The 20,711-nt window shown below is 43.9% G+C and overlaps 1 protein-coding gene across 2 annotated transcripts in view; it reads left to right on the forward strand.

The window, feature by feature from the left end:
• PKIA (cAMP-dependent protein kinase inhibitor alpha) overlaps positions 1 to 20,711 on the forward strand; it is a 251,488-nt gene that overhangs the window by 214,266 nt on the left and 16,511 nt on the right. For both annotated transcript variants that reach the window (XM_086965910.1, XM_086965912.1), the window contains one exon: positions 252 to 429. In XM_086965910.1, coding sequence (XP_086822036.1) covers positions 279 to 429 — 151 coding nt within the window. In that variant the 5' untranslated portion in view covers positions 252 to 278. The remainder of the gene's footprint in view (positions 1 to 251; positions 430 to 20,711) is intronic.

Here is a 20,711-nt window from a genome sequence, read left to right on the forward strand (position 1 = left end):
CTTACCTGTATAACTGCTTTAGTTTTGCCTTTGTGTTTAGAGACTGATGTGATATCAGGATGTTTCTGAAGCACATTGCATCTTTATTTGATCCCATTTCCTGCCAATGCTATTGTAAAATCCTTTCTGCGTATTTTGCTTTTCTGGCTGCTGATATTTCACAGCACGCCACATCAGACTGTGTCCATCTAAAACTGTTTTAAGTTAATCTGATCATCTTTCACTTACACTGATGTCATTGTTTCTCCTAGATACTGCTATGTGGATACTTGGTAGCAATGAGTGATGTGGAGTCTACCTATGCAGATTTCATTGCATCAGGAAGAACAGGTCGCCGGAATGCCCTTCATGATATCCTCAATTCCCCGAAGAGTGCAAACACCAGTGAATTAGCCCAAAAACTATCAGAACTGGACATAAATAAAGCCGGTAAGTTATGACAATTTAGAACACAGCTGTAATATTGCTGACAACCATGACATTATGAAAAATATTTTTCATATCATTGTTACTACAGCAAAATATATTAGAAAATATTAGAAAGCCTTATAACATGGAAGCAAGTGTGTATATATTTGTAATATTTTTAATATGGCTAATTATGGAAATGTTCAAACCACAAAAGTGAAAGGCAAGTTCATGTAAAAAATATTTATAATTATACTCTAATATCAGAAGTAATTATACTATAATACCAGAAGTCTAAACCTTACCTTTTACACATTCTTGTTCTTAGCCAAACTACCATTCATGATACAATAGAGTGTAGAGATAGAGAGAAAAGAAACAAAAAGGGAAGCAGGCTGCTGAACGAAGTGAATCAGATACAATGTCATGAAAAATATGAATGAATATTAAATAATATATTGGGTGCATAGGTTTTAAAGGGGTATACTGTAAATAGTAAAAGAGCCTATAGTGTGTGGTAGTGGCAAAACGCTGGATGTAGGATACTATATTCATCATTGCATTTAGATAATACGAATCCTTATATGGCTTTACCATGCTTGCTAAACTCTCCACACCCACTTACTCAACCTGGAGGTGTAAAATAATGGTTTGTTAAAAAGTGTGATCAATAGGATATTCCTTTTTAAAGTATAGTTTCATGGTGTGACTACATGATGTGTAACTGCTTTTTTTTTGGGGGGGGGCGTTAGATACTGGATCCTCAAATCCCTTATTGACTAATTCTTAACTGGCTCGGGACACCAGCAGATTTTCAAACTTATCCCCATAGAAAAGGTATAAAAAGCATCTCCATGTTGCCCAAGACTCTACTGGTAAGAAGCAGATCTAGCAGCTCAACCGTGGATAGGCTTCCATTTCCAATGGGGGGGGGGGGCAGAACCCTACCAAGAAGGGCTGCTGTTTTCAAAACAAGACAACATTGTCATTTAGAATTGTAATTAGCTGCTGATTATTATTGGATTACTACCTTGAGTGCTGCAGATTGTGGGCCTGGAAGGATAATGGGCATCAAGCAGGTCTGTGAGCCAGCAATTCATTCCCATTTTATATTTCCGATTTTCTAAAAAGTACAGCCATGCTCCAACTCTATCTCTTTGAGCATCTTGGAAGCATAGCCATGGATGGAGCCAGGAAGGGAAGTACCAGAGACTGAGGCTTCATCAGCTGTAGCCCCTCTTGCTCTCTGCCAAATGGGCTGCAGTGATGATGGTTGTACTTCTGGATATTGACTCCAACAATATTGTGGTAAAGGAATATCGAGGACAGAAATTTGAATGACACATTTTTAAATGTAAGTGCATGTCAAACAGTTTATATTGAATATTCTAAACTCCACATCTACATACCTTAGAGACACATGTACCACATAGGTACATATAAGTGGAGTTATATATAGGAAATTTAGACTTATCTGGCAATAGTTTTCTTTAGATATTTTGTCATCGATATTCTGGGTTTGACAGTCAGGATGTAAACTAGTAATCCTGGTGCTGTGGTTGAGTGATGTCATTTTTTTTTTTGCATAATTTTCTATAGCACTGGCTAGAACTGGAGGTATCAGAGCGCTTTACATGAGGATCAGTAAGTTACAGGTTACTTAATTACATTGACAGATATAGACTTAGGAGAAAAACATTAAAATTGCGATTCTCCTATTAACATGACCAGAGAATCTGGATTTCATTAAAGACACGGAGTCTAACATTATGCATTAATCCTTTAATGCAGCTCACAAACAGCCGCTCACATCACAAAGACTAGAACAATATGACATCATAGTATCCATAAAAGGCATGTGCCAGAGAAGATCAGCCTCATTTAAATGCCTCGAACGACAGGTCAAGCTGGAAATGAAGAATAAATCTTAATCTTGAACGAAGTATTGGTGAACGTTGGAAAATCCATGTAGATTCATCAATTCAAATTGTCTGAAAAGAAAATATAGCAAATAAAGAAAGGCACACAGTAACCTTCAGAAGAAGCACAATAAGAAAAGGATAACATAAGGTTAAAAAGGCATGAAACATTGTAAACCAAGTTAATCCTCATTTTCCCTCCAGGGAGGGACGGGAGGGATAATGTTAGCCTCCGTGTCTTTAATGAAATCCAGATTCTCTGGTCATGTTAATAGGAGAATCGCAATTTCATTACAAGACAAGGAGGCTACATTATGCATGTTGGTAACCTTGAATAACGTCAGAAACATGTTCAATTGGTTTACAAAAATGATGGGCAAAGGTAGAAGCATTAGACCAATCAGCAGACTTAAGGATAGCATCCAACTTACCACCAGACCAGTATGACTTGCTGGCCATTGCGCTTCTCAGAGAATGAGCCTGGAATTTAGACAGGTCAATACCAGCAAAGTTCATAGCTAATTTAACCCACCTAGCGATAGAGCAAGAAGAGATGGGTTTAAAGGGTTTAACATAGGAAACAAGAAGTTGGTTTGCATCAGGAGGACGAAGATTAGACATCCTGGAATCGTATTCCTTGAACCACACAGAGTTTTTTGCAAGAATCAAAACGTGGGTAAAAGATAAAGTCAGACATGGTTTTAGTTCTCCTAAAGATTTCAAATTTTACACCAAACATGTCATACCATCTATTAGAGATGTCCAGAGCTTTGACATCCGAAACTCTGCGACAAGAAACTAGGCACAGAAGAGAGGCAAGCTTGATTGAGAGACATTTCCTGTTAAGAAGAGAATTGTCAGGCCAAGAACAAAAACGGTCAAGCAGAAGTTTAACATCCCAAACAGATTGGTATTTAGGGCGAGGAGGCCTCTTAAGCCTAATAATTTTAAGAACTCTACAAATGATAACATTCTTACCTACCGTCTTACCATTGACGAGAGAATGTCCCGCTGAAATTGCAGATCTAAAACAATTAATTGATCTATAGGATAGACCGTTGTCAAAGAGTTCCACCAAGAAATTAACTATATTAACTATAGGAGCCTCCACGGGATCCAAGTTCCTGTCCAAGCACCAACCACACCATTTTTTCCAGATGTTATTGTATCTGTAATGGGTTCCTGGTGCCCATGACTCTCCGAGGAGAGTGAGAGCAGACAACAAAAGTCCAGACAATTGTTTAGATTGCCTGACACTTTCCAGGCAAGAAGGTTCAAACTCCCTGAAAAAACCAGGTGATGATCTTCTCCGTCTGCGTTTATGAGGAGGCCCTGAGTTGCGGGAATCAGGAAGGGGACGTCGCAAGAAAGTTCCAGAGCGGTTGGGAACCAAGCTTGAGACGGCCAGAAAGGAGTTATCAGGACAAGAGAGCACTGTTCCTGTCTCACTCTCTGCAGAACCCTTTGGATCATTGCAAATGGGGGAAATGCGTAAGGGCGAAGAGGAGCCCAAGGCTGGAGAAAAGCATTCACAGCCAGAGCACCCGGGTCTGGCATCCAACTGAAATACTGAGGGAGTTGGAAGGTCAACCGGCTGGCGAAAAGGTCTACGTCGAAAGGACCCCAGAAATTGTTCAGGGAATTGAAAATTGTCACATCGAGTTTCCAATCGCTGAAATCTTGAAGGAATCTCGAGTTCCAATCTGCTGAGATATTGGATTTCCTTGGAAGATATTCCACCCTCAAAGAAATCTTGTGTTCCAGACAGAACATCCAGAGTTTCTTGTCCAGATCTGATAGGTCCGCAGACCTCGTACCACCGAGTTGGTTGATATAAGAGACTGCAGACACGTTGTACATTTTCAGAAGAACGGATCTGCCTTGAAGTGAGTGTCTGAAACTCATTAAGGCATAGAGACCAGCGGTAATTTCTAAAAAATGTATATGATGGGAAGACTCTGAATGAGTCCATACTCCACCAGTGTCTTGCTCGAGGAGACATGCTCTCCAACCGTGAAGGCTGGCATCTGACTCCAAAACAAAGTCCGGTGTCGAGCCGAAGATAGCCCTTCCATTCCATGCGTCCAAATTGTCCAGCCACCAAGAGAGTTCCAGTTTCGCTTGTTGGTCTAGAGAAACATGGTCGCCATACCAAAGACCGGACCGGAGTGCATTGGCTTTTACCCTTTGAAGAGCACGGTAATTCAGTGGGCCTAGGAAGATAGATTGGATCGAAGAAGAAAGAAGACCCAAGAGTCTGGCTAATTCTCGGAGAGAGAGAGATTGTTGTCTCAGGACAAATCTGATTTCTTTGCGAATTTTTGAAATTTTCTTTTTGGGAAGTAGAACAAGACAACTTGAGGTGTCCACAGTGAAACCTAGGAACTCTAGGGATTTTGAGGGCGTCAGAATGGGTTTTTCCATGTTTATAATGAAGCCGAGGTCCTCTATCAGGTCCATGGAGACCTTGAGGTCTTCCAAAATTTGTGCATGAGTTTGAGACATGATGAGGATGTCGTCTAAGTAGATAATTAGTCGAATACCTCTTGCTCTCAGAATGGAAACGATCATTCTCATGACCTTGGTGAAACACCAAGGGGCGGATGAGAGACCGAAAGGGAGAGCCTGAAATTGAAAGAGGTGTCCGTCCCAAATAAACTGGAGAAAAGGTTGATGTTCCTTTGCCATAGGGATGGTAAAATAGGCGTCTTTCAAGTCCAATTTGACCAGCCAATCTCCTTGAAGGAGAAGGTCCCTGAGAAGATGGATCCCTTCCATCTTGAAGTGTCGATAAACGAGATATTTGTTTACCTCCCGTAGGTTTATCAAGGTCTCCAACCTTTGTCCTTCTTTTCGACTAGGAAGAGGGTACTTACAAAGTTCCTTTGCGACCAAGGTACCTCGATAATTGGCTCCTTTCTTGAGCATAGAGGAAACCTCCTCCTTGACGATGGCTAGATGTTCCAAAGGGAGGCCTAAAGGTCTGGATGTAGTGGTCTGGTAAGGAGTGTCTACAAAGTCTATCCTGAATCCCCGAACTGTCTCTAGAACCCACGGGTCCTGTGTAAATCTCTTCCAAACATGAAAAAAGAGTTTGAGTCTACCCCCGACCCTGGGAGGGGAAATAGAAGAAAGGGCGCTTACTTTGGGAGTTGTTGTTAGACGCTCCAAGGGAGGAGAAGCCGCTGCCATGGGAACCTCGTCCTCGATGAGGGTAAAATTGCTTGTTGGAGGGGTAGAAGCCTCTACCAGCGGCACCTCTTCCTCTGCCGGATGAGAAGAGCCGAAAATGTCCACGGCGGGAAGAGCAGCCCCTTCTTACGGCCTGCCCAAAAATATTTGTTGGAAAGACTCTTCTCATGTTGTTTTGGGCCTTATCTAGAGCCGTGAAGGTGGCGACGTATTTACCGATAGTTTTGATCATGTCTTCTCCAAAGAGGAGACCTTTAGGCTTATTGGAGGGCTCTTTCTCTGCGAGGTCCCCAAGTTTGGGGTTGATCCTGTTGAGGATAGTTTTACTTCTCTCCATGTTTAGCCCAGAATTAGCGTTGCCTAGGAGCATGATCGCCCTCTGGCTCCAACCTCTTATTAGCCCAGTATCAAGGGGAGTATTTGAAATATGAGATTCCTCTGCAAGGTCGAGGATCCTGGTAAGTGGGCCGAGGATATCCAGGAGGCAGTCTTGGCAAGCCTTAAGGGCTCTTTCAAGACCTTTCCTGGGATCCTTTCCCAGTTTAAATAAAAACTTTATCAGGTCTGGGTCTAAGTTAGGGGTCTGGCAGACCTTATTGTCAATCCATGGTCTCGGGCACTCGGACCGCATGGTATTTCGTGTACCTCTCTCTCGAGAGAGAGAGTGTTTCTTAGCCATTTGGTTACAAACTTAACGACATGGTCATGAGGGAACCATTTAGAGGTGTTAGGGTGGGAGATATTGTTAGGAGAGAAGATCTCATCCCCTAGAGGGTCGAGAATTGTGTCTTTTGAAGAAGGAGAAGAGTCCACCTCAGAAAGTGCATTTAGGTCCATGTTGTCTAAGTCCTTATCATTGAGATCAAATACAAACTTGTTGTAAGGTTCATCATAGATCTCTTCTACATCAGAGTAGGAGTCTGAGTCAGCACAAGCACTATCACCAGTTGCGCCGCTGTGGGTACCTTCCAAAATTACACCGCTAGGGACACCCAACCTTATTGTGCCGCGAGGGGCACCAACACCTTTTGAGGCGCTTAGGCCTCCCATACTCCGTGAGGTGCTAGGACCTCCTATGTCAGGGGGGTTAACAATACCACCAGTAGTGCTTATATTGTGCTTGACGTTTTAAGGGCTTTGGATAAAGGAGGTTCATGAGGGGTTTCATCTTCATTAGTTAGTGCTCCTTTGTGTGACATGACTTCTTTAAGGGTATCAATCATACATGACCTCTTCTCTTTTTTAAGAAAGTTCTTAAAAGAGTCACTAGTGTGGGTAGGGGAGCTGGCGACTGCGTCGTCGGACTCCATGTCAGACGTAATATAAATATATGTCCTAAAAATATAGAGAATGAAATAATAAATAATATATGGGTGGTAATGGTACAACTGATTGTTGTATTAGTGTCTCAATAGTTGATAATTATACTTCAATTGCTATTCATAAATATACTATCCAATGTTAGTAAAATAGTGTCTCAATAGTTATTAATTATATCATAAGGAAATCTTGCCTTGCTTTCCCCTTTTTTGTTTAAATTATTTTTTATGCCAAAACGATCTCAGGACCTAAATACTACCCAATAGCGCTCCGTTTGTATTGCAGTGTTATTTATCCCAAAAATACACAGCGCAACGAAGGAAAACAGCTGACTGTTGGGTCCGAAGAACTCTTGAGAGCAACCGACGCGCTCGAGGAGGCAAACCTCGAGCGAAAGAGGAATGATCCTTAGGAGGCAGGGCGCGCTGCGTCGCCGCTGCCGAGGGTCATTCCTCTAATGTGGGGTGATCTATGCGCTCCTCACATCGGAGCGAGAGTCTCGAGCGCAAGCCACCGCGTACGATGCGGTGAAGAAGATAAATCAATTTAATGCTAAAAAAGGCATTCAAACGGATCGCGCATCAGCGCGGATCGTGGAAAAAGGACATTAAAACAGATCACGGGGTGAAGACTAGAATGCTTTACAAGCGGAGATGGGTGGAAGAAAGGTAAGGGGAAGACGACCATAAATTGGAAGTCTTGAGGGAGGAGGGTTACGGCAAGGGTAACCGACGGACATAAAGACAAGGGTTGAATCAAAACCAAGAATAACTAAACATGGCAAATACAAACTAGAGAATAATCAGTTGTATCAAGCGATAAGGCATTCAAGAAATACCAAATATAATGTAAATCACACAAGCTTAAAAGATATAGAGTGGCTTATCAGCATATTCTATAAACAGTCTCAAAGAAACAGGTTTAAGGCAAGACAACTTATCTGTTTGAAAGCCGCATTTAAAAGAGGCTGATTTTCTCTGGCACATGCCTTTTATGGATAATATGATGTCATTTTGTTCTAGTCTTTGTGATGTGAGCGGCTGTTTGTGAGCTGCATTAAAGGATTAATACATAATGTAGCCTCCTTGTCTTGTAATGAAATTACCGAATAATGTGAGTTATTAGCGTGTAAACACATCTTATGGGGAGTGAAAAGGTATAGGGGAAATGGTACAACAGGGTTAAGGAATGCAGGTAGGAAACACAATGGGGAGGCAAGAAAAACAATGTCCGATGTCCAGCTGGGTAGGTGCCGGCTGAGGGGTGAACCAGAGCCAAACTCCTCTACAGCTGCATAGTACAGCTCCACCGGGCATCGGCCAAGGTTGCCCGGGCACCGCGGTGAGTACACACAGTTATGGTTTCCGCCCTGGAGGGCATCGGCAAAGTTCCATCAAGAGCACTGGTCACGGTGTTGCTGGGAAACGCCATCCGTCTCATCCTCCAGCTCTTCCCCAGGTCAAGAGGGGAGAGAGGAGAGGTGGAAGGGACGCCATTTTAAGATCAGGCGGGATGCTTCCGACTTCCTTCTCCGCTCGGTCTATAAACTTGTTGTGGGATCATTCTCATCACACTTGCTTCAGTTTAGTCCTTTCCACAAGCCTGCTCACTTGCAAAGGTCTAAAGTTCCCAGCTTTAGTGAGAGAGAACCTGAAGCCTACCAGAGCTCTGTGGTTGGTGCACCAAACATCAGCATCAGTGGATTTCAAAATATCCTTCTAGAAGGCAGCAGAAATGGCCAAATTTGGGAACATCCAATCAGCTTCAGGCAGTTTCAAATGTATACAGAGTCTGTAGGCCATGCTGAGCACAGGTTGATAACAGGCACTACATGACTCCAAGTAACTATGCAATGCTCTAACACTGGCATTTTCGTTTTTTTAATCCCTGTTTTCAAATGTGTTAGTTCAAATGAAGTGAACTGTGAATCCAAATCCCAGAATGCAGTTAATTGTTTAACAATAGCCATGAACAAGAGCAATGCGTCTTTAGTGGCATTGAACCGGTGCGTAAGCTTTCTGAAGCCTGTCATTAGTTCCCTGTTTTGTCTTGTCTCCGGATAGATTAAGATAACTTTCATCCACATGCCTAGATGAGTGGTTCCTCAATCACACCTGTGCTCGTACAAGAAGAGGGCATACTTCTTGCCTATGCGGAGCCGTCAAACGTGGTTGGGTAGTAACCTACGGGGGGAGGGGGGACGAATACGAGTGTGCCTTTGTCTGATCAGGACAAGTGCCATGTCTTATCAACTCAGCAACATATGGAACAATGTCAAATCACTTCTGAAATGCTTTTAAAATGTATCCTTGATCATATATTATTAACCATAGAACTTCTCAGCACTAGAATTTCTGAACAGGCAGGAGTATTGCCTAGGTGGAGCAGAAATGTGTCATCCTTTAGTAACATGGCAGTGATTATGAAAAAGAGTTGACTGAGGCAACTGAAACCTCTGGCCTCATCTGTCCCTTCGATAGTGTGTCCGATGTGAACATTTTAGGAAAGAGACATAGGTATGTGACGTTGCATAAGACCTTCAGGGGCATTACAGCTGTTTTATAGTCTGCTCTAGACCATACAATTGCACAAAGAGGTACAATTCTGAAAATGAGCTCACTGCATGTATATAACTACCTTACTCTACATCCGAAAAAAGTGTAACTTTTAATATTACACATGGGTCATTTAAATGTCATGTATAAACCCATTGAAACTTGAAAATGTCACACATATGTAGCATGAAAACCTGGCAGCTCTGTAAATGTAACTCCGGGAGCAGGAAGCCACAGACTGATCATGAATTGGACCCTTAGTAGTGCACTAAGAAATGAGCAACTCTCCCTGTAATCCCACCTTTTGCCCAGGATTTCCAACCTGGTGAAATAAAACAGATCCATGTCGTATTTCCGCAGATCTCTTAATTCTAATGGATCTGGGAACTGATGTTTTTGGCACTAGTAATAAACGAGGCCTAACTGTGTGTTATTGCTACCACAGAAAACATTAGTTGCACTGTTTAGAGGAATAAATAGGTGATTCTGATGTACTTCATGTATATTTTCGGGAAAATAATTGCTCAGGATTTTGCCAAGCTCTTTCCACTTTGTGAGAGATGGTTGGAGAGGCGTAGACCTTAGAAAAGGGGCTGACCCTTTATGTTGATAAAGGTAATAATTCAAGAAGAGCGACTTAGGAGATTGGAATGTGCTTAAAGTGCACTGTTGTTTCATAATTGAGGACATTTGCGAGCCCATTTCACCCTGCTCTGAAAATATGACCAAAGTTGCTGTGTCAAAAAACAAAGGAAGGGTGAGAGGCAAACTTCCAAAGTCAGCATTAAACTGACGTGGAGGGCGGATCCGCAAATCTGTGCATTATGCGCTGCCAAAGGGATATGGGGAGCACTTGCACATTCAGATGGAATGGAGCAGCACTTGTACTTCCAAGTGGCAATCACCATATTACCTATATATACAAAAAGGATATACGCTGAAAACCCAGCAGACCAAATGCGTAGACGGAAGCTGGCTCACCTAGGGACAAAGAAATGATGTAGAATAATGATTTATCTCAAAGTACAATTTGTGGATGCAGAAAGCATCCAGCAGATCTAACCAACACCTTAAAGATTATTTAAATTCCCAAGTTGTGAAGATTTCTCCACTCATTTCACTGAAAAAACAAGGAAGATTTAATCAGATCTATTTTCCTCTCAATATCCACTAGGCTAGGCCCATATTCGAGCCCTCCTTTAGCCTCTGAGGATGTGGTCACCTGTCGCTGATGTGACTAAAAAAAATAGTGCTGCATAGACTAACTTCAAACTTCTTGATGAAGCTGAGATTCGCAAAACACTAATAGCAATTAATCCATTAACCACTTCAAGGATCCTCTACCCGCCAAACTCATCAAAGAGCTCCCACTTGGTCTAGGATTTTCAGTGCATCTCCCTCCCACATTAAGATACATGATTGCTTAAAGATAAGAAAAGTTACCCTAATCCCAAAAAAAACAGACATCGACTTGTCTGACTGCAACAATTTCCGTCCTATTACTAACACTATGACACTAGCAAACCTACTAGAGACATGCATACACTTACAACTCTGCAACCACATCGTTCAGCTTCAGCTCCTTGACCTTTTCCAATCTGTCTTCAGAACAGACCATAGCATGGAAACTGCTCTGAAAAACATAGTAGATGAACTTGAGACTACTTCATCAGAACGAAACCTGCCTACATTAACTCCTTGATCTCTCATCCGCGTTTGATATGGTCAAACATGGCAACATGATAGACATTTTGGAGAAGAGGATTGTATATCTGCTCCAGTCTTAAGTTGTTTTTCCTCAATCCTTCATAATAGATCTCAACAAATCAAATCAATCAAACCCTGTCTGACATCACTCTGGTGTTGACTGGTGTCACCAATGCTATTCCATTTGCTCTTTGAACTATTTACCGAAATGCTTACACACTCAAATACACAGTACCACATGGAGGCAGATGACGTACAATTCTAATTGAAAATGTCCTCACCTGAAGACATCAAAACTCTTAACTGAGCCTTACTGAAAAGCTAATAATGGTTAACCACAATCACGTTATGCCTAGCACACTCAATTCAGAATTTCTCCAATAGACCCCTACAATCTCTCTACTCCCACAAAGGAATGGCTCAAACAGGTTACAGCACTCAACTGCACCCCATGTGTTACTAGATCATTAGGCATTTTATTGGACAAACACCTGAATATGCAAGATCACATCAGTGCAACTACTAATGGAGCTAATTTCCATTTGAACACTCTAAGAAAAATCAAAAACATTTTTATCCCCAGATGGCTTTCAGTTAGTAGTCCAATCCCTAGTCGTCTCCTGCCTAGACTATGGGAGTGCCACTTTTCCAGGACTACCCAAAGCCAGGCTGGCTACGATAAGGCTCATCATTGGATCCAGCAAATGTGACCACATCATACCAGACCTGAAACATTTCAAATGGCTCCTGTTCAAAGCCAGAATTCGATTTAAGATAGCCTGTATGACCCATAAGGCTCTTCATCACAACACTCCAGTCTACTTGATGAAAAAAACGTAAACTATTGTGAGGGAGTCGCTCCCTGGGAAGCCCTATCTTTCTATTGCTGAAGACATGGGAGTTCAACAAAAAGAAAACGTATAACCCCTCCTTTTCCAGTCTTGCCCTAGGAATATAGAATGCAATTCCTCCGGAAACTAGATCTAATCCTTGGACTACATCCTTCAAACAAGAATTTTAAAAGATGTTGCTGAATAGATACCTTCAGCGTTAGTTACTGAGTGGGTCCATTGGTCCTGATTTCACTAAGTCAGACTACCCTTCCTATATTCATCTCTGTATCCTGTGAATTCTAAGTCGTTTTGTTCTCTTTGTATATATATTGTTTCTGGCTATTCTTTTTTGTGCGTTTTGATACTACTGATTCTTATTTATTTATTGCTTGTTTTTTTCAGTGTTTAACTTGGTTTGTTATTTTTACAGGGTATTTTTACAGTGCTCTGATACTCTAATGGGTCTTGTTCTCGCTATATAAAACTCTCTAAATAAATGCATAAGTATAGGCTAAAAGTATAGTCAAAACACATCTTGGTATTGATTAATGCTATTGGGGACAAACTTGTGCATCAAAATGAGTGGACAAAATACTACATTTCACTCTGTAAATAGAAGTAAATGCTTAATGCTCCCAAAAGCAATATCATTATGCATTTCTTGGAAAACTTAAATGTGAAATATTTACACAACAACAAACGCAATTTACACTTGAGAATTTGTTTACAACTTAGGAGAAGAAGCTCAACAATATATCATATCCATAGATCATGGGAATGTAACTTTTTGAGCATGTCTGAATAAGGAAATTCGTACTATTGGGAATAACCGTGATACGTATGCTAGGTGGCTAATGGGGCTTCGTACTTCGTAGTAAAAATCCTCTTATTATGTTGGTTGTTACTTGTTAGACTGTTTATCAACCTTGCCTATTTCTATGTATTAACATTTACTAGCCCTCAGCAGTAGCCTGGTGGCCTTACACAGTATACATTCAGTCTCAGTGTACTAGGAGGTGAACTGGGAGACACTATGGAGCAAAATTGTATCTTAGCACGTGTTGCTGAGGCTCAGTTAGGGGCAGACATACTACCACAGAGGTCAACGTTTAAAAAGTAAAAACTGGAGGGACACTGGTAAAATATATTTTGTTACCAAATGTCACACTCCCCCTGGCCCCAAACTAGAAAAAATACCCTTTTTTCAACTAAGAAGTAGTGGACAGAGAGCGCTACTAACCAGTAGAGTGGTCTCAGTTAACTGGTATGCTACTTGGAAGCTTCTGTGAACCTCTGCATGATCTGAGGGATACTACTGAAACTGTTTTCAATCAGACTGCATTCACTGCAAATTGTCAACACTAACAAATGTTTCTGGAACTGAACGAAATTCGATTTTACATTCTAACTTTGACTTTGTTGGATTTTTCCAAACATTGTGCCTTTTGACATATATTCAAGCGCATCCTCCCGGCTTAGAAGCAATTTTGCTGGACTCAAGAACAGCCTATACCACTGTAGGCCTTTCAGAACCCACATAAGCTTCTGACTGAAGTATCTAACCAGACTTATCTCACTTCAAGGAGTTAGCATCTGCTAGCTTCACCCAGTCATAAACCAATAATCCCTGAAGTAAGATGCGTCTGATGTCCAGCAAACTTGGAGGCGGTGTAAGCCTTCTGGAAACCCCTTTGTCTTTCGTACACTGTTTTTAGATCAGATTCCTGCGGCTGACTATTGGCTCCCGAACAGCATATTTGATTAAATGTAGCCCATCCTGAAAAGTAACTTTGACTATGTCCCGCTGGACTAATATTTCTTTTAAAAAAAGATGACAGACCCTTCACCTACACAAATTCCAAAGTTTACGTGTAACTGTAGGTACTTTTAGCTCTGCGTTACTTGGTGCCCCGGGTTCAGTCGGATCTTCATGGAAACACGTGTGGCCTGTTTTAATTTTGGATTTGTTTAAGGGAAACATTCTGTGATCTGTTCCCCCAATGCCTCTTTTACAGATTAATAAACTGAAGTTAACATGAGAACAAACCAACTGTGGTTTTCATCCGCACGTTTTCTGCACTTCGAGTGTGATATTTTCCCAGGAAATATGACACTTTGATGCACACCTCATTCCTCCTATAAACAGCACAGTGGCCTAAGGTGGCCAGACATATTTAGGGAATATACAGTAGTCGAACATTAAATTAAAAACTAATTGTGCGTATCAGCTTCTGAATTGAAATGAAATGAGGGACAATTCAGAATGAAGAAAGTATTAATATATCACTCTTGAACAGATCTTCAGCATTGGATAAACTGAAAAAGAAACCCTCTGATCGAATGTTAGTTATTAAATTATGTGTTATTACATCGCATCACATTACATTGTGATACCTTAACATTACTATGTTTACCTCATGGTACCTTTACATTACAGCTTAGATGATAAAAGATATATATGTGTGTGTATATACAAATATGTGTATATATACTTATGTGAATATATAAAAACATATGTGTACATATGTGTATATTTATATATAAGTGTGTGTGTGTGTGCGTGTGTATATATATATACATATATACATATATATATATATATTATATATATTTAATGATTTCTCTCCTCGTAGAAAAGAAGTTGGATCGCACAACAAAACTTCTTTAAAGTGATTTAAGGCATTTTATTGCAGAAGAACTCCAAAGCACTCCAAACACCAACGCGTTTCGATCTCCAACTGAGATCTTGATCACGGTGCCGCCCTTCTCTTTCCATTGGATTATAAAGGTCATGCTTTAAATTGCAAACCTCCCCCTTTCCAGGCAAGGCATTCTGGTAATTGTGGCGCTATTTACAAAAAACTGTGAAAATTCTAAAGGAATTAAAAAAAAACTTAAAGCAAGTTGATATTCAGTGTTGCAAATGAAAAATAAAAATTAAATGTCACCAGTAGGTATTATAGTTAGGACCTAATTTCCATAGCAAAAACGTTTTTTGTATTGCTAATAAATGTGCCACTGCTTGACTAATCTTCACAAATTTTTAAAAAATTGTGTGCCAGGCACTTCAGCTGCTTTCTAGAAGGTTTTGGGGTGATCCGGGACCGAGAAAAAGCAATTTCCCATAGGGATTTTAGCAGTAGCAGCATGCACAGTGGTGTGGCGGGGCATGGTGGGGAGGGGTGGGGGATGGTGGCAGTCAACAGAAAACGGGATCAGTAATATGACATACATAAATAAATAAAACCACTTACTTTGTGCTCACAGCGTCAGTGATACGGCAAGCGCAAAGTAAGTGGTTTTATTTATTTCTTTATTTACTATTACTTATCCCGTTGTCTGTCGACTTCATTACTCCCCCACCCCGCCCTGCCGCTCTTACCAGTGTGAGCCGCCACTGGATTGTAGATAAGACTGCAACCAGAACGGCTGAATGGACCTACATCAAATTTTGATAAAAGCTAGATCTTGGTCCAGAAAGAGTGCTTTCTACGTCAATGGTTTTGGCGTTATTAAAGTAAAAAGATTTGTGCATATCTAGAGATGCAGATCTGACCCAGATCCTGTGCGGACAGATCCACAGGCCAACAGCAATACGGTGATTAGCTCACCGCAACCTAAGAGGAACATTGCGGCTGTCATTTTGTGCATCGGGATCCTGTTCCCAGGGAAGAAAATTAAATATAAAATTGACAGGAGGAGTCAGGATAGTGGTACCCTTAAAGTCATTAAACTTACCTAAGCTCAACCCTAGGTAGCTATGGAACAGAGCACAGAGGCTTAACTATGGGTGAATGTATGCAGTATCAAAACAGTAATAATGTCAAAACGCCAAACAATAAAAATCCCAAACCGAATTAGCAAACATTTAATGAACACAATGACCAAAAAATGACAAAAAGCCAATAAGGGGAATTAGAAATAGGAATTATTAATCATTTAGGTGAAAATAGCACCAAAAGTGCAAAGCGCAAATGGTAGTCAAGGGCCACAGTACACCATAACCTAGGCAGGAATTGAGGCTGATCGAGATGGAGGGTTGGTCAGATATATAGTGGGGACCCGCTTATGAGCGTAACCAAGCTCTTTATAAGTTTCCCTTTATTATTATTTTTATTATTTATTCTGATGAAAGTCTGGAAGTCAAAGAGTTTGAAAAACTTTCCAAATCCTAATCCAAAATGGGACTTTGTCAATTGTTTGAGAAAAAGCTATCTCATTCCAGGACAAATTCGAAAGTCTAGCTGCCACCATAGAACTTTCGGAAGGATACCTGCTGTAAGTTTTTCCTGCTAGGGCTCTGGAGGTTTTCAGGCTTTTGCAAGACAATTTTCTAAGTTCCAAAACAGAAAGGGACTTTGTTGCATTTTTCAGATATGCTGTAGCCCTTCAGGGGTACAAATCTGAAACTCAATACGAGGTCTTGGATCTGCCAGTCTTGTACTTTGCGTGGTAAGTCCCTCTTGGTTTTGGAACTCTGATGCAAATGTTTTCATAAGTTTCCAAAAGTTTTCCTGGTGCCCAAGCAAGAACAGGAGTACAATTCTGGGTTTCAGGCAGAGGCTACCAGCAAAGCCCAATCCACATTCCAGTTGCCACTACTTAGCTGGGTTGTATTGGGAAAAGGTCTCCTGCATCTTTTTAAGTCCATGTAGTTACACACAAGGCAAACCAACTGACTCTTGGAGAGGCCACTTCTTTGTCTTGAAAACAAGGGAGAGCAGGTCCAGACCTTCAGAGTTCGTCACAAGTCACAGACAGCAGGTCCAGTCCTCTTCTGCAGTCCAGCAGCTCCAGACAGTGTTCTAATTGGATGCCTTGGGGGTATTACATTCATGCCTTGCACTAGCTACTGGGTGGGGGTGACCAATGGGTAGTCCCTAACAAATGGGCTAAAGGTTCCTAGGGGCAATCCTATCCACGTTTGTTGTAGTCCTTGCTTGCCTTACTGTGCACAGACCCAAAATGCCATGCTTACCAGCATTTTCAAGATGACAAAAGTCTTTGGCCACTCTAAGCTTGGGCTCGGAGGGTTGTAGATGTGTTGGAGTGCAGTATGGTAGCCACTTTAATCCTCCCACATTTAAAACTAAAATCCAGGTTGTATCAGGTACAGAACACAACAAACACAGAGAAAGTGGTCTGGTAGGAAAAAACCAGAGTCGTTCAGCAACCAGACAGGAAAGACACAATATAGGTAAGTGGATTATTGGTATGTGGGGGTATTCACCTTCAGCTAGTAATAATACCACAATCACTAATAGGTCCAGTCAGGTTTCAATAAATTAATCTTTGCTCAACCCTTGGTAGCTAAGCAAGCAAGAAGTCAGGCTTAATTTAGGAGATAGTTATGTGAAAGAATTTAACATCACCAAAACAGTATATAAGTAAAAGACACAACTCAATAAAAATCGAACATCAATTAATAAAAATAGAGAATATTTTATCTTTCAACCAACACCAAAATGAAAAAAAATCAAGTGGTGAACCGGAGAAATGCATTTTTAAAGATGAAATAAAAAAGTGTGCAATTATAGCTAAAAAAAACTAAAAGCACCACTCGCAGTTATCTAGCTCCGCTAGACCAGGACAGAGTCAAAGTTTTCGACTGACCGTGATAGAAGGCAGGACGGAGAAGCTGTGTGCTAGGTCCTGGTCAAAGTTTTCATTCAGACTTAGGGGCTGATCACGATGTCGTGAGGTAGGGCTCTCGATGGGATTCGGTATTGCCAAATCCGATTCCGAACCCATGTTTCCTGCCGAATCGTACAGTTTTCACAACAACTAATTACAATGTACCGACACTGTACTAACAGTTTGAATCGGTTCTGAAAGGCATTGGATCCATCTGAGCCTTTTGGAGCTGAATCGTTCAGGTCAATGGAAACGGTTTCCAGACAAGCGATGACGATGAACGATTCGACACCCATTCCGATTCGGTTTGCCCAAGACGAAACGGCTTTCTGAATCTGCCTTTGGGGGCCCCTTCACCCGAATGTGGCCCATGAGGGTACCCAAGGGACCCCTCATCCCAACCATGCACAATGTGGCAGGCCCCATGGGGTGCCCGCCACAGGGTGCAAGGTTTTCCCCAACCACCCCTTTTTCCAATAGGAGGCTGTGTTCTCGGTCAGAACACAGGCTCCCATTGGAATCAATGCAAGTCCAACCGAACGATGTTGGGAAGCATCGTAATCGGTTGTCCGGACTAGCAGGACACGATTCAGTAGGAAATGAGTCCAGAACCGATTAGTTCGGGACAGATTCCTAACGACAGCGTAATCACCCCCTCCTGCTCCAGGGCACCTTGCTGTGCCTGGTCTTCTCTGACGCTGAGAGCGGCGCCCCAACCGCCGCAGGGCCGCCCGCTCAACCCGATCCCGTTTCCCGCCGATTCCCGCCTGCGGCCCCGCCCCCTCGCCAGTCCATTGGTGGACGCGACCCCGCCTCCCAGCTGACCCGCCCTCCCGGCTCCCCTCTTATGTCGCCCCCTCAGCGACCACGCAGCGGACGCGCACAGCGGGAGCACTGACTGAGCGCCCAGCGCCAGGACCCCTGGCCCCCGCAGACCCCAGCCAACTCGCCGGACGTACGACGCCGCCACCCTCAACGCACTCAACGCCGGCAGAGTCCCGGGCTGCTACCGAGCCACCCCGAGACACACCCACGGACCCTTCTGCTGCAACTCCTGCAAGTTCACCTGCCTCCGGAACGGGACTAAACCTACACCAACCATGACGAGCAACAGCAGCAGCCACCTGAAATGCATCCTGCTCAACACCCGCTCCGTCCACAGGCACGCCATCGAGATCTGGAACCTGCTCGACACCACAGCCCCAGACGTCGCCTTCTTCACGGAAACATGGATGAACGCCTCCTCAGCGCCTGACATCGCCATCGCCATCCCAGACGGCTACAAGATCATCCGAAGGGACCGCATCAACCACACCGGAGGAGGCATCGCCATCGTCCACAGGAACACCATCCGCATCACGACCAACACCGATGACACCCTCGCAACCGCCGAGCACCTGCACTTCCAAGTCCACATCAACCCCAAGACCACCCTCAGAGGCACCCTCATCTACAGACCCCCTGGACAACGCACACAATTCAGCGAAGACATCGCCGACTTCATCAGCCCACACGCCCTCTGCTCCGCTGACTACATCCTCCTAGGGGACCTCAACTTCCCCCTGGAGAACAACAACGACCGCAACACCACCACCCTGCTGGACAACCTCGCCAACCTGGGACTCAAGCAACTGGTGACCACCCCCACCCACTACGCCGGACACACACTCGACCCCGTCTTCTCATCCAGCAAGGACATCGCCTTCAGCCACGCCACCGGACTCCACTGGACGGACCACAGCTGCGTCCACTTCAGCTTCGCAAGGACCACGATCCACCACCACCAGCAACAGGCTGCACGCAGGAACTGGAACAAGATCACAGCCGACCAGCTTGCGTCCTCCCTGAGCATAAACCCTCCCACCAGCACTACGAACCCTAGCCAGGTGGCCACCAACCTCACTAAGTGGATCAACGACTGTGCAGACGAGCTCGCCCCCCTGAGGACCCCGCCCAGCAGACCCGGTAGCAAGAAAGCCCCATGGTTCACCGACGAACTCAAGAGCTCCAAGAAGAACTGCCGAGCCCTCGAGAGAACCTGGCGCAGAGACCCAACACCGGACAACATGACTGCCCTCAAGCTCGCCACCCGAAAACACCACCAACTCATCCGCGCCACCAAGAAAACTGCATTCAAGGAACGACTGGATAACAACGCCCACAACAGCAAGGAACTCTTCAACATCGTCAAAGAGCTCTCCAACGCCGGAAACAACGACATCACCCCTTCGCAAGACCTCTGCAGCTCCCTCGCCTCCTACTTCCACAACAAGATCGCGAACATACACAACAGCTTCAGCACTCAACCGACGATCACCACAACCGACCCACCGCCCCCCACCACCACCCTCCGCGCCTGGACTCCGATCAGCACCGAAGACACCGTACGCACGATGAACTCCATCCACTCCGGATCTCCGACCGACCCCTGCCCTCACCACGTCTTCAACAAGGCCGACGCCATCATCGCACCCCACCTGCGGGACATCATCAACACCTCCTTCGACACTGCTACCTTCCCGGAGAGCTGGAAGCACGCCGAACTCAGCGCTCTACTCAAGAAGCCATCGGCTGACCCCACCGACCTCAAAAACTACCGCCCCATCTCGCTGCTCCCGTTTCCTGCAAAAGTCATCGAGAAGACCGTCAACAAGCAGCTGGCCGCCTTCCTCGAGATGAACAGATCCCTCGACCCCTCGCAGTCTGGCTTCCGGGCCAACCACAGCACCGAGACCGCCCTGATCGCAGTCACCGATGACATCCGAGCGCTGCTCGACAACGGAGAAACAGCGGCCCTCATCCTCCTCGACCTCTCCGCGGCCTTTGACACTGTCTGCCATCGTACCCTAGTACAACGCGTCAGCAACGTCGGAGTCCAAGAGAAGGCACTGGAGTGGATCATCTCCTTCCTCGCCGGAAGGACACAGAGAGTCCGCCTCCCTCCGTTCATATCAGAAGCCACCGAAGTCATCTGCGGCGTCCCTCAAGGCTCCTCGCTCAGTCCAACCCTCTTCAACATCTACATGAGCCCCCTCGCAGACATCGCACGCCAGCACAACCTCAACATCATCTCCTACGCCGACGACACCCAGCTGATCCTCTCCCTTACCAACGACCCCGCCACCGCCAGAGCCAACCTTCAC

Source organism: Lissotriton vulgaris, chromosome 4_1, assembly GCF_964263255.1.
Source record: "Lissotriton vulgaris chromosome 4_1, aLisVul1.2, whole genome shotgun sequence".
In the NCBI taxonomy this organism is placed as follows: domain Eukaryota; kingdom Metazoa; phylum Chordata; class Amphibia; order Caudata; family Salamandridae; genus Lissotriton; species Lissotriton vulgaris.